A 14,936-nucleotide genomic window follows, 5' to 3' on the forward strand; every position below is an offset into this window, starting at 1 on the left:
TGTATTTGGCCTAAAAGAGCCATAAATAAAACTTTATTCTCTCAATGTATTAACAAGCCACAGTATGTCCCATGGCTTCCAACCACAGCACTTAAAACTTGAGTTAAAGTCCCAGTTGTCAGGTGCACAGACCCGTCTGAGAACCTCCAGCTTTTTGTCTTACTGTCCTTAGAAAATCAAAACAAAACAAAACAATGCAGTAACACTGTAACAAACTGAGGGCGGTGTGCCAGGTTGTTCTTATGTTAAATGAGGGGGAGGGGGGATAAAACTAAATAAAACTAAATATTGAAATGAATCCTCAACCTCGTTTCACAAAGCTAAAGCTGCATGCGCCAATGTCTAAAGCACCACTATGACACCACTCTTCACTTTGAAAAAATAGTTCACTCAAAAATAAATAGAAATCTTTACCTGCATGTCACTCAGAACTCGTATGACTTTCTTCTTTTCTATATAATTAACATAAATGGTGACCACGGTTGTCTCTGGTCCCCATCCACTTGCAGCAGCTTGAATGCTCTGCTCTCCTTTTCATATGGGTTTTGAACCACATAAAGCGAGTAAATGATGCCAAAACTTATTTTTAGGTGAACTATACTGTCTCTGCTTAGTTTCACACCGTTCTTACTGTTGCATTAGCTTTAAAATGTAACAGAATCCTCAAAAATAATATTAATAATACCAATAAGGATAAAGTTAAAATCTCTAGCAGCAAAAGAGAAAGGAAAATTGGGTATGTTTGGGAAAGCCCTGCTTTAAGGAAGGCATGTGTTAGTGAAGTCTGCGCAGCTCATCTGCCGTCTGCAGGGGTCCGACTCAGGGTGAGCGACGTCATGACCCGGCCGTAACGCTCGCACAGCTCCAGCGTGGAGTATGCTGGGAGTTTGGGCGGCTCTTGAAAGCTTTTGATCTCGGTCGAGCAGTCGAGCAGCTTGGGCAGGAAGTCGGTGAGCTTCTCCTGCAGATTAGCTGGTGATGAAAAGGACACAAGTTTGAGTGTGTGTGGCACATAAAAAGTAAGATGGACTTACCAGGGGTAGGGGGAAAAATCCATTCATATTATGAAGTCACTTTTCTACCTTATACCATTTTAAGTCAATTCTCAATTTAAAAAAAAAATGGATTATGTTAATGTTAGTTAGTTAATAAAAATGTTGTCAGAACAAAAAAAGCAGAAGTCCTCTGCAGTGCAGCATCAGGACAGTTTATAGAGCGCACACCTCACGACTTTACAAAAAGCAAACAAAAACACACCTTGAGTGAATGTGTTCACTGTGTGATGGAACCTGTTTGAATGCAGTTAGAATGACACCGAAAATAATTACAAACAAAGCCAGAGCAGAACCGTTGCAGGTCTCTGATCCACGCACTGGGTTTTGTTCCTGAAAGGATCCGTGTTTTTGGACGATTTATTTGAGTGAATGATTCAGTGACCCATTTCTGAATGAATCGAATGTTTCAATGACTCGTTAAGACAGGAAATTGCAAACACCTACTGATGGTTTTAGAATCATATTTAAACTATTTCCGTTTTTTATATGTCTATATTCAAAATGTTATTTTTTAAAGCAAATATTATAGGATTATTTATGCAATTGTAATTGCAGTGTAAATGCATTTATGCCAACTCTGAGATGCATTAAACAGTCTGTGTAAATACATTTTTTATCTCATATTTCAATATTCAAAATATGTGTTAAAATGTGTTAATATGTTAAAATGTTCAATATTACAGCTTCTATGTAGCCTGGTTAAAACCAGACCATTCTCAGTAGTAACTGAGTTATGGTCTGGCAAAGCTTCTTTAATAACTCATTTCCAAAGGGGCGTCACCAACGGACGTCGCTCAAATGCCTCTGGGCGCAATTGACCCTTCGTAGGGAGCTTGATTGACAGGTGATCTGAGCAATCATACTTCGCCATACGCCATTTTGTCCGACAAAGCAGTCAGAAGGGTTAGTAGATTAACATGGGAGGATTTGAACTTGAAAAACGGAGTGTACTGACGCCTTTCCGTGGTTAAAACAACATTCCTTCTTATGTTTGTTCATGTTTATTTGAGGCTATTTGAGGCTATAAATGCTGCGTCCCAATTCGCCTTACGCCATAAAAGTATGTAACGTAACGTTACTCTTTTTGTGAAGAAAATGTATTTACTTTTGAATGTGTAGCAAAAAAGTAGGCAAGCTTTGGGACATACTACTTCGTCATCTTTATCGGACGGATCTGTCGCGTGCGTCCTGTCACGTAAACTGCCCTGTCAATCATCTTGTCAGTTAAAATCCTCTATTAAATCTAATTTAATTTCCTACCGTTTCGGAGAGAAATGTAGTAGCGCGTTCATCTGCCAGTGGGTCTTTCATGGAGACTGTCCTCATGTGTTTGCAATTAGAATATAATAATGCATTTAAAAGTTGGTGTGCTTCACCAACGGAGTGGACGTCGCTCAAATGCCTCTGGGCGCAATTGGATAGACCTAAAACCAATCAGAGCGATCGTCATTGTGTAAAGCCCGCCTCAACGTTTCTGATTGGTGCCGCGATTTCGACGGCATGGAAATGGACTTGAATGAGCTCTTTGCCAGACTACTTGCAGAGCAAATCTAAATTTGCCATAAGTTGTCTGGGTTTTCCCAGGCTAGCTTCTATGCCAAAGATTAGTTTCATTTGATTTGTCAGCAGCACTATAGAGCAGTGTTTCCCAAACTTTTTTTCTGGGGACCCACATTTTAAAGTCGATAAATCCTTGTGACCCAATAAACATTAGGCCCATATAGTTCATATATAACGAAGAGAATTTATGCATTAACAAAATATGTATAACCATTTTGTAGGGCTGGGTATCGTTCAAAATCTTTTGATCCGGTGCCATTTTCGATACCTCAGTTTCGATACCGGTTCCTGAACGATACTTTTTTCGATACCAATTTTATGAAATCCATTTTAACAAGATTACATAACACATTACCTCAGAAAATTTTGTTTTTATTTTTTCAGTTTGACTCATGCTCCTTAGCCAGTGCACAAAGGCACAAAAAAAGCACAAAGGAACAAAAAATGTTTTATAAAGAGCTCATGCTCACCAAAGCTGATTTTTTTTAATATAAAAAATACAGTAAAACTTGTAATATTGTGAAATAGTATTACAATTTAAAATCTTATTTGAATATATTTCAAAATGTAATTTATTCCTGTCAAAGCTGAATTTTCAAAATCATTACTTCAGTGTCACATGATCCTTCAGAAATATGAAAAGTTTGCTTCTCAATATTTTGGAAACTATGATACATTTTTTTCATGATTCTTTGATGAATAAAAATGTCAAAAGAACAGCATTTATTTAAAAACTAAATATTTTGTAACATTACACATGTTTTAATGTCACTTTTGATAACTTTAATGCATCCTTACTGGAAAAAAAATCTGACTAACCAACACATTTATTAACGGCAGTGTACACTCAGAAGGTCATTATTGCAATATAAACACTGTCAGAGTGATCAAGGTATCTCTTCATTTACCAGTCGAAGGCGAAGCAACTTTCTGCTATTATGTTTACTCCGTGGCCGTGCACTGTCAAGGTCTTCATCATAGCCTATCTGTCGTCTTTGCAGCAATTATTTTACCGCAAATACTGCATCGCGCGCTGTTGGCATCGAGCCTGGAGGAATGTACCCACACTTTTGATCGACTTTTCCACATCTTTAGGGTATTATGTGTGTGTGCTCGCGTCTCATGAATATGTGCGCGGCGAGTTTGTGTGTGTGTGTGTGTGTGCTCGCGTCTCATTGAGTATGTGCGCGACTGTGTGTGTGCTCGCGTCTCGTATGCGCGTGGAGAGTTTGTGCGTGCGTGCGCGCGCGCGTCTCATATAAGTATGTGCGCGGAGAGTTCCGCGCTTCTCGTGTGTGTAGTTACGCAAACTCTACACATGTATGTGCGTTATGGAACGCCGTTGGGGACAATACTTATTATATGCAACGCGTGAAATTTGGACGCATTAACACGCACAGTTTGTATGTGACGCCCTAGGATGAGAACGCGTTTATAGCACACTAAAAAATAGTGCTCGACTTGGCGACCCATACAAAATCTCCCGCGACCCACTTGTGGGTCGGGACCCCGCCTTTGGGAATGACTGCTATAGAGTATTATTACTCTAATTTAATTTATTGATTAAATGTAAGGTTAGAAAAAAACTGAGACTCTGATTGAACGCTATTATGCAAAAATTAGAGTACAATTATTTTTGTACTAAATAGTTTTACTATATTAAATCGAAATATGATTAAAAATCGAGAAGATTCGATCGTGACCCCAAGGATCTAGTCGAAATCGTGAGATTCCAAAAGATCCCACCCTGAAGACTTACGCTCCATTTCCTGGCCCAAGTATGAGCACCATCGGTTCCTCATGTCTTCCACGGCCACCATGTCTTTCTCCTCCATCTCATCCACCAGCAGTAGTGGAATACAGGCCACAACCAGCTCGTTCATGATGCTCAGACCCGTGTTCACCTCGGTCTCCTCGCCTGTCTCGAACAGGGCGGCTGCGTGCTCATTCAACTTCTGCGGGACACACAAAAAAAAGACAAGAAAATAAAATCAATACACAGTCCGCAAACCTTTGTCACTTCGACAAAAACATCCTGACGAACATCCTGTTGAAAAAAGCTGACGTAAAAAGCTGATGTTCTTTGCCACTGCAATTAAATGCTCTTAAACTTCAGAACCCTTTCGCCAACTAGCTAGAATACAAAGAAGAAAAAAATAAATCGCAGTACATTAGCTATGTCAATGTTAGCAATATTTCCAATTAAAGCAAGCAAAGGCAAATAGCACAGCTTGAGATGAAGTCAAGGCCTATGCAGCACTCGCAAAAGGTAAAACAAGGACAGCGACGTGCTTCCCGCTAATGTGTTTACACACTGAACGCAGTATGCTTCCTATTCCAGGACTGATGATTATATTACGAGCACAATGGTCGTGCAGGAGGTCAGCGGGTACAGCCATACTAGACGGGGAGAATGGAAGTCAAAGCAAACTTTTATTACAGCTGATTTATAACAGCAACAAATAGAAGACTCAACTTTCAGATTTTAAACCTTAAGTGAACCTTAAGTATGAAAAACTTTACCCTAATCGAAAGTTTGACAGGAAATGAAAGCAGCATTTTGGACTTAAAATGTTTGCAAAATCACACGTATGCAAACCATTGCCCTTAATGCACTCTAAACTGAAAAGCTAACCAGACTTGTTCCAGTCACTGGCGTTAGAAACAATGTTTACAGGAAAGCGTGTGCATCATTGTGTTTTAGACTGATCTGAAAGCAGTTTTGGAGCTGTTAGGGGCACAGTTTGATCCGGTCATAGATGCGGGTTAAGAGGTGGTGGTTAATTCACTCACTAGCAGGCACTCTCTGCGGTAATGGGCAATCAGTTCTTCATCATGGCCTCTGTATGGGCCCTTCACCAGGAGCTCTTTGTTGTACTGATAGGCGAAGACCAGGTACATCAATGCTTCCACGTAACTGCATTAAAGAGTGAAAAGAAAATCTTAATACCTCACAGTACTGATTTGTAATTGAAATATATATAAGATGACACATTTGCAATAAATAAATAATTAAACAGTTACATGCTAAATGTTTCTTGAAGCAATTACGGTTTTTGTGGCAAGCTAAAGTTAATAAAACAGAATATGCTGCCATCTAGTGGAGATATAATAAAAAAGGGCTCTGGAAAGGGCCCTTTTCTGCTTCGTTTCAATTGTTTTCATAGACAATGTACATTAAGAGAAAAATAAAGAAATGAATGACTAAAGCATCACCTTTTCTTCAGGAATAATTCTAGGCCGATCAACAGGAACACTGTCGTCTCACGGAAATTCCTGTAATCCTGATGCCACATCTGTGTCCAAAAAATGGGCATAAATAACATTTTAAAAAGATAAAGTACAGTTGAAAAGGAGCAAACTTTTTACTTCTCCTCAATATCCCATTATTTGTCCAACTCTGTTGCAAGTCATTTTAGAGATCAAATCTATCTATCTATCTATCTATCTATCTATCTATCTATCTATCTATCTATCTATATATATATATCACTAAATTGCAATATTTAAGAAATTCAACAGTCACACAAAAGACTTATAAAAGAGTCATTATTCCAACAAGTTTTGCGACAAAACATTTGTACATAAATTGAACTGAGGTTGTAAACAAGATGCAGAATTGTCAATTAATTTAAGCCAGAAACTGACTTAGCATTCACAATTAAATTCCGAATGGAGCCCAACCCTAATTAAGAAACATTTCGCTCACCTCGTATTCCTCCATGTTCACCTCGTCAGGCTTAATGAGTTCCAGTTTAGCACGTGCCACCTTCATGATGCTCTTACACCTGCAGGGAAGAACAGGGCCGCCACGTTAGAGCTCAGGCGTGACTCATGAGATGCTCTCAGGAACGAGCTGCGTCCTCTGCCCATGAATCATACTTTATTACCCAAAACAAAATGGAAAGATAGCGTCGCATCTGGGGCCAGGCTCACATCAATCTAATTACCTCGCTCAAAATAGAGGAGAAAGAAATCAATTTGCTTATGAATATGGATCACGTTCCTCATCGGAGCGTGCAGTCTGCTCTGGAGACACACGAGACAGTGTAACGAGACAAAAGCCTTTGGGTGGCGCAGACAGGAAGCTGTTTGACAACACAATGATCAGAAACGGCAGCGACTGCTGTGACAAGCTGATAATCACTCTCTGTGTCAGTCTGGGAGGCTTGAAATGGAACTGGCCTTTGGAATAGGGTTCCCGTCAGTTATCAGTGAGGCGGTTCTGTCAAGCAACGGCATTGTGTGTGGCTAACGCTCGTCTTTCATATTTGTCAATGTGATGCTCAATTAACTGTAGAATACAATCGCCGTACAAAAGTGAAATCAAAGGGCATTTCAGAGCCAAGCCTGTTAAAAACAGTGACAGCAAAAGCATTTTGGAAAAAAAGTATGAATTTTTGCTGTACTTTGGTTCAATGTCTTTGTCTGTTTTCCACATCTTTTGTAAAGTTGTAAATGATTACTGTATTTTTAAACACATTTTATAAAGATATTTTAGAGCTGAGTATAATTACGTGGAATCAAGCAAGCACTTAAAAAATCTTAAAATAAAATAAACTTCTCTTGAGTAAAATTAAACAATCAAACCATGTCATTTTATTTTGCACTTGCTTGAATTTGAAAGATATTCTTTGCAGTTTGTAGAGAGATGGTTCATTTAACTTGTACCTCTCATCAAAGCCAAGGTTTCTGTCCGCGAACTGCATCAGCAGAGTCCTCTCCAGGATCTTCTTGGGCGCCTGGTTGTGTATGAAGTAAACAATGACGTGTTGTAGCCGGTAGTCCCTCTCAGGGGGTGTGTCCTCCTGAGCGAACCTCAGTAAACGAGTGTACTCTACTTTCATTGCCTGTTAGAGAGAAAGAAGCCGAGAGAGAAAGCAGGAAATAAAAAAAGGGAGTTAGAGATTGATGTGCATGTTTATTTAGAAGTGTCAAAACAAAAATGAAAATGAGCAAGAAAATAACTCAATCTTTCCATCTAGACAAGAAGATAAAAAAATAGTGACTGTGGTAATAGCAGCCTGCGTGCACAGTGAAAATACACAGCTGGACATCAGCGAAGACACAAAACAACAGAGGCCTATAGAGATCTGACAGTAAAACAACTCTTCCCAACACACAGCAGCAATTGCACTCAATTCAAATTTCTACAGTAGACTGACAGCAAAAAAGCACTGCAGTACCTCAGGATCATCATTTAGAAATTTCAGCAGCTTACCCAAATGGCACAGTGTGACATGAAGCATAATGAAATGACGTGACATTTAGCATTTAACTAATGTAAGTGTAATGGAAGTTGCTACATTTATTATAAAATAATTAATAAATCTTATAACAAATATATGAATTATTAAAGGGGCTATATGTACGAATTTTCATATATCAATCACTTTTTTTACTGCAAATGTGTGAACAGCTTGTAATAAAACTTATAAAACAAGACCTTCCCTGACTTCCTAGGTGGTCTATGAAAACGTGTGGACTGATTTTCATATGAAAGACTTCAGGGTTTTTGCTGGGAGATTCAAAAGGATGTGACGTTTACTGCAGTTCACTAAACAGCCACCGGGTGTCACTAATGACAACTCTACATATAGCCCCTTTAAATAATATAAATAAAAACATAAATATTTAATAAATATATCAAATGATTTAGTATAAATAATTATTATTACATAAAATGTTTTAATATAATTATTGATTACAAATTAATTGCCGAACCCAACAAAAACAATTTTGTTTTCTACTTAAACAGAACATTATGCTTATCACCTAGATAAAATAAATTAATTACGAATAATTGACATGGAATTATACATTGACAGCACTAGTGTCATTTCATCAGTATCGATACAAAAGTACTTAAGGCTTGTGTTGATCCAATCTTGTGTGTCAGCATCACCCACAACACACTTCTCTATCTACAGTGGATGACTGATATAAAGAATCTCATTTGCATATTAAAACAGGATGCAGAGGGTTTTTACATAGCCTGCAGTGTAAAAAGGCAGCTCACAGAGATAATAATGAGATGATCAGGGAGAGGGGGTGTGGTCAGAGCTAATGAGATGCACAAGGGGTGTGGCATGCAGCAGGTCATGTACCTTGAAGAACGCTGCTTCAGGCCCACACTTGTCATAAACACTCCTGGATTTGCCAATGGCCATTATGATACCCTGCATGTTTGGGGTCATCATCGCCTGCCCAAGGAGGGAAGGTTATTACTACACCGGCCACGCCTCCAAAACTCTCATTGGGCAGTCCGCATGCCAATCACAACACAGCTCAGCCACCAGCGAATGAACTCGTCAACCCATTGAAGTAAATGAATTAACTTAGTACAGAAAAGCTAATTCGATATCATGCCCACAGCATTTTAGGATGATTAAACATTCAAAACAGGATCATCATGCAGATTAATGTGTCTTTTGCTGCTTTAAATCAGTTATGAACGTCATAGTGAGCAGTGTAGATGTTAAAGGGTTAAGTTCACCCAAAAATGAAAATTCTGTCAGTAATTACTCACCGTCATGTTGTTCCAACCCCATAAGACTTTCGTTCCATCTTCGGAACACAAATTAAGATATTTTAGGCTCACTCCTCCATAGGCCTCTAGGTAATTGATATCTGCAAGCCCGGAAAAGTTAGTAAAGACATCGTTAAAATAGTCCAAGTGACTACAGTGGCTCAACCTTAAGATTATCAAGCGACGAGAATACCTTTTGTGTGCAAAACCCCCCAAAAATAACGACTTTATTCAACTATTCATTTTCTTCTGTGTGGGCCTCTGAGTGAGTTCACGTAGTGTAACAGCGCAGCGCTTCTACACTACGTGAACTCACTCAGAGGAGATGGTTGAATAACGTTGTTATTTTTGTTTGTTTTTGCGCACAAAAAGTATTCTTGTCGCTTGATAAACTTAAGGTTGAGCCACTGTAGTCACTTGGACTATTTTAACGATGTCTTTACTAACTTTTCTGGGATGGCAGATATCGATTACCTAGGAGTGAGCCAGCTCTCAGATTTCATCAAAAATATCTTAATTTGTGTTTCGAAGATGAACGAAAGTCTTACGGGGTTGGAACAACATGAGGATGAGAAATTACTGACAGAATTTTCATTTTTGGGTGAACTAACCATTTAAATAAAAATAAACAGCACAATGATCTGAAGCTTGTGCTACATGCTTCACGAAGAAGAAGAAAAAAAATAAAAATCAGGCAAAATGGAAGGATATTCTATTCTGTAACATTTTAAAGGGGGCACCATTAGTTGTTTGGGAGTCCTGTGGGAGTAAATTGCAAATAATACTAATCTGAAATGGGTTTGGCAAGCCAGAGCAGGTTGTGAAAGGGATGCTGGGATTTTTTGGGCAGCACTCTCATGACCAAATGCCTCCAAGAACTCTACCTCATCATCATAACCTCCCTCTTTCGACTGAATGACGAAGGTTCCTACATTAGGAATGGCCACCTCCACCACCCGCTGAGGCGCGGGCGGAGAGGAGGCGGAGTCGTCCTGCTCAGGGTCAGGGGGAGGGCAGGGGTCAGAGGTCACCTCGCTGTCGGGATGAGATGACTGAGACAAAGAGAGACAGAGAGAGGAAAAAAGTAGCTCGCCGCAAAAGAATGTGGGCCAGAAGAACTGAGAAAGCGTACTTGTGAGTAAACTAATCGAATCTTTCTTGCTACAAAGTGAGTTTATATATATAAATGAGAACATGATTGATACAAACTGCCCTGGTCTGAATCAAGACTTGTTACTTTAAAGCTAAAGTGTGATGTTTCTACGCCACTACCATAGACTGTTAAAAAAAAGATGGACAACACATCCCCACTTTCTTTCACTGTAGAAAAATGAAGCCAAAATATCCCCAAAACAGCCCTTGCCAATTAGAAATACCCAAAATGACAGAAACCATCTTTGGGGAAAAATTATTTGAAGTGTAATTGGATATTTTAGTTTGGCTCGCATCCCTTTCGAATACATGGAGAGGGTGGGGTTTATGACCTATACTGCAGCCAACCACCAGGGGGAGAATTAAATGATTTGGCTTCACTTTTCACTAGTGTCACCAAACTGAATTGAGATAATGTTTGTGATTGGCTGAACAAACAAACAGCTCTGCCCCAAACAGTTTTGCTTGTTAAGGGAAATCATTTAATCTTTTAGTAGTTTTATCCAAAGAAACTTGATACTGAGGAGAACAATAGAAGCAATAATCAAACTATGGCTGTGTGTCTCACTTCAAATGCCCTCCAGGTGTCGCATTTGTAAGCTGCATATGTCATTTGGGCTGTCTCAATTCAGAAAAGTAACCATTACATTCCAAAGTAAGAAAGAAATTACAGTAATTTACACCTCATCGATTTTATTAATGCTTAATTTATCTGAAATAAGACATGCGCTGACATATGTGGCTAACACATGCAACCTTCGGAGGGCACAGCCTTCGAAACGAGACATCTTATGAATCACTTAGCTGTATCTGCATCTTAAAGGGACACTTCACCCATTTGCATTAAGCTTTGCATTGTTAGAAACCCAGTCATACTATTGAATGGTCGTGCAACACTCTCTCATTTTCCCTTGAGACGGGAGAAATCTGTTATTTACCTCTTACACTTCCTCCTACAATGACGCAAAAATCGTCATTTCGCGTCATTGTAGGAGGAAGTGTTAGAGGGGGGGATTTCTGTTAAGACTACAGACACTAGTTTCTCTTCTTTCCCAGGGTGGGGCGCGCTCACGCTACAGACCTATTACAGATCAGTGGGTGGGACTTAACTCTCTGAAACTGAAAGCAATATCCTCCATCTTGTTTGAAGCTAAGCTAACAGGCGCTGTGGAGACAGATGTAAAGTTATGACAATAGCGGAGGAGAGTGCTCAATATGATATAGAAGAAGAGGATTTCGGAAGTCTGATGCTTGAATCAGGTGTTTGTGGCTACCTTTACAAGCCGCATTATAGCGAAGAGCAGCCGAGGCAGAAGACCTGCCTGCCGCGGACGAGGAGCCCGGACTGGCTCGAGTTAGGGCGGACTGGTGGCGCCGGTGATCTCACTATGCAACTACGAACCGCTACGAACACAGAGATAGAGTCCGTCTGCGGCAAAGAATTTCAACGATGACAATTTCTCCTGGACGAAATCTCTGAATCAGACGAGGACACGGACGTTTGTGTTGAGAACTAGTTTCGCACCGCATATGTTCTGACTGAACATCCAGGTACCATGCAATAATTCACCTTTTCGAAAGAAATACAAACGAGGAGTAATACACTAATGAGTTCGCCAACTAACTAGACATTTTGTGTGAATGTGAAATGAATTTCAAGCTCTGGTAGTAGCTAGCCTTGTAGACGGAAGAGTGATTTCTCTTATAGGCAGATATGCGCTTTCTGGATTAGTGGGAGTGGCTTGCGGAGCTGTGCAATGTGGTGCAATGTGGGAGTTGTTGTCTTTCATACAAATGCGTTCTGAAGTTATTTTTTGTCTTTTCTCGGTCACGAAGGCACCAAATTCAAAAATTATTTTACATTTCGACTACATATATGACCCACTTTAAATAAAAAACAATGTTCAAATGGGTGAAATGACCCTTTAAACTTAGATATGAAAGTACTTGAGCATAGAAAATAATTACACATTCAGATGGAAAGAATCACATTCATTCAGCAAAGCGTGAATGCAACACAACATGGATCAAGAGCTTTTCTTTGGATATTTGAGCGATCAGAGCCAAATACCCAAAGTCCAACATGTTCATAAGACAGGTGAAAAAAGCACAAATGGCATGAGATGAAAACTAACACATACTTGCCCTTCTTGAAAACTAAACCCACACAATTTAGACCTACTGCCATGACTTCACATTTGTAGACATGAATGTTTGCCCTACATCCAACTAGAAAAGAGCACTTTCTAAACACACCCTTTGGTCTCCATAACCATCTGAAGGAGCCAGATCTGGTTCATCGTGTGTTTGTGTGTGTCTTACTGTGTTGAGCAGGGCCTCTGGACTCTTCTCATCATGCTCAGCTGCGGCTTTGCTGATGGCTCTCTGCGTGTCCTCCTGCAGGTGTTTGGAGTCTCCGGTGGGCGACTGCTGCTCCATGTACTCTGGGTCATGCTGAGGGGCTGTTAAGGAAGCAGAGAATGAGTTTCCTTGAGTTAAAGACGGTTGTCTTAGACAGTATGTCCACAGACTCGGCTCACCGGTATTGTCTGGAGGGCAGGGTTCAGTGCTCATGGGCTGGGCGGCCACACTGGCGGCGGCGGCGGCGGCCAGAGCCAGTTTCTCCTGCTGGAGTTTGCGGGCCTGTAGAGCGTCCCACTCCTCCATCTCCTTCTCAAAGAGCTTGTTATCCCCCTCAACATACTCCTTTAGATCAGGAGGGAGCTTGTCCAAGCCGCTGAGCATCTGCCCCGTCTCCTTATCAAACTCCTCTGAGATACACACAAGCAAACAGTCAGCATTTCAAACACATCCATCTATTTAAATGAGAACATATGTTACCTGCTGTTACAGACTATTTGAAACTGATCCCTACACATAAAAAAAAAACATTTATTTAAAAATCTTTTTTTTTCTTTGAAAACGCCCTAAATGGGATGTTTTGTCACATTTAGCAAACTTCTGGGGACAATTCTGTTAGCCTGACTACGTCAGACTTCGTACTTCCGCTCAATTTCATTTCGCTTCTGTACTCAGTCTGAGACAGCGTCATAGTTTTCCGTTTTCCTCCGGCCTCAAAACAGCCGGGCCAATCAACGAACAGAGGGCGGGCTGAGAGCCGTGACGTAGACGCTGATTGTACCGTGGATGCATAGATTTACTTCACATAATCTGCAAAAGTCGTTCACAGCCATGTTCACTCCGGTATTTCGCTCAATGGTTTTGTTTTCGCATCATACATGTGTTTACAGTGGAAGTTAGATGCGGCTGAGCATGCGCATAACACATGTCATAACCAAACGTCATGTGATTGGCTTACGGGTAACCAATAATTTTAAACTTCAGACAAGCGACCCCGCAAGAGAGAAAACACTTCTCTATTATGCCATTCCAGACTCTGTCTACGAAGCAAAGCGAAGTAGCAGAGTTTGGTATTACCAGGCTGCAATTCTGTACCCAAAACACAGCTTTTTCACAGCAAATTTTGGAGGAATTTGAAATTAAAGATTATTCTATTTTTAAATAGAAAATAAAGAAATGTAACCAATAATGTAAATACTCCTCAAACTGGCAAATAAATAGACACACCTTAAAGGTGTTCAATGTAGTTAAATGTGATAAAAAATAATAAATTAATAAATCACTTTCCAAATTGACCAATAAAAACTATTTCATGTTTAAAATTTTAGATGTAACAATGAAATAATAGACTGATAAGACATTTTATGGTTTAAATTCGACTTAAAAAAAAAGAAAAGAAAAAAATGCAAGCCAATAGCTTATCTAAACTCAATTGTCAAATGTTTTTTTAAATAATGGCATTGGACATTCACCAATGAATGTTTCAAACTTATTTATTGTATATTTCACTTTTGATCAGTGCTGATATATGATTAATTTATTTTATTTTAATATTAATTAAATAATCAGGTTTAAATACATATTTATTTGGCATTTTCAAAAGTATACATTTTTTATATTTTTTAATTAATAAATTGATAATTTATTCCTTAATTTTATCTCTAAATGTCAAATAAATGCTTTAAGATTTCACTATTTGCTTCATTAGCTGTGTTGACTCCCCTAGTAAAAAAGCAATATATTTAAAATACATTTATTTCATACTAAGTACAGTTCCAATATATTAACATATATTATTTAATGACATATCACTTGAGACTTATTGACATAAAAATTATAATTAAACTTTATTTGGAGTACTACTTGTACTCATTTCATAATATTAAGCATAAAATGTGTTTTAATGTCAATATTGATAAGGATTGTATGAACTTTGAATAATATATTAACCTTTAAATGCAAGATATTTACCTAAAGTATACTTGCAATAGTTCCACTTTAGCACAATCAAATATACTTAAGTATAACTTTAGTTGGACCTCAGCACTATTTCCGCACAATTAAAGTGCATTAAGTACAAAATTAGCTGTTTCAATTTAAAAGTATGCCAGTTTAGTATAACAAAAGTACAATTGCAGTGTATTTTTATTGAGTACATAAATATGCAAATATATTAGTAGTATACTTGGCATGAAATAAATGTATTTCAAATACATTTTTGTATATTTATTTTTCACTAGGGTCATAGGAGAATAAAAAATTAGCACATGCAGATGAGG

General features: G+C 38.9%; 1 protein-coding gene across 2 annotated transcripts in view; it reads right to left on the bottom strand.

Moving 5' to 3' along the window:
* Positions 1-14,936, bottom strand: part of usp25 (ubiquitin specific peptidase 25) — a 28,393-nt gene continuing 13,457 nt past the window's right edge. The window contains exons 17-26 of one of the 2 annotated variants that reach the window (XM_081354421.1): positions 12,837-13,067; positions 12,619-12,758; positions 10,029-10,196; positions 8,723-8,818; positions 7,287-7,465; positions 6,325-6,403; positions 5,832-5,911; positions 5,409-5,532; positions 4,375-4,570; positions 1-972 (exon numbers count right to left, since the gene is read on the bottom strand). In XM_081354421.1, the coding sequence (XP_081210547.1) occupies positions 794-972; positions 4,375-4,570; positions 5,409-5,532; positions 5,832-5,911; positions 6,325-6,403; positions 7,287-7,465; positions 8,723-8,818; positions 10,029-10,196; positions 12,619-12,758; positions 12,837-13,067 (1,472 nt within the window). In that variant the 3' untranslated portion in view covers positions 1-793. The remainder of the gene's footprint in view (positions 973-4,374; positions 4,571-5,408; positions 5,533-5,831; positions 5,912-6,324; positions 6,404-7,286; positions 7,466-8,722; positions 8,819-10,028; positions 10,197-12,618; positions 12,759-12,836; positions 13,068-14,936) is intronic. The other variant, XM_081354422.1, reaches the window with a different exon arrangement.

Source organism: Scardinius erythrophthalmus (genome assembly GCF_964197995.2).
Source record: "Scardinius erythrophthalmus genome assembly, chromosome: 23".
Lineage (NCBI taxonomy): Eukaryota > Metazoa > Chordata > Actinopteri > Cypriniformes > Leuciscidae > Scardinius > Scardinius erythrophthalmus.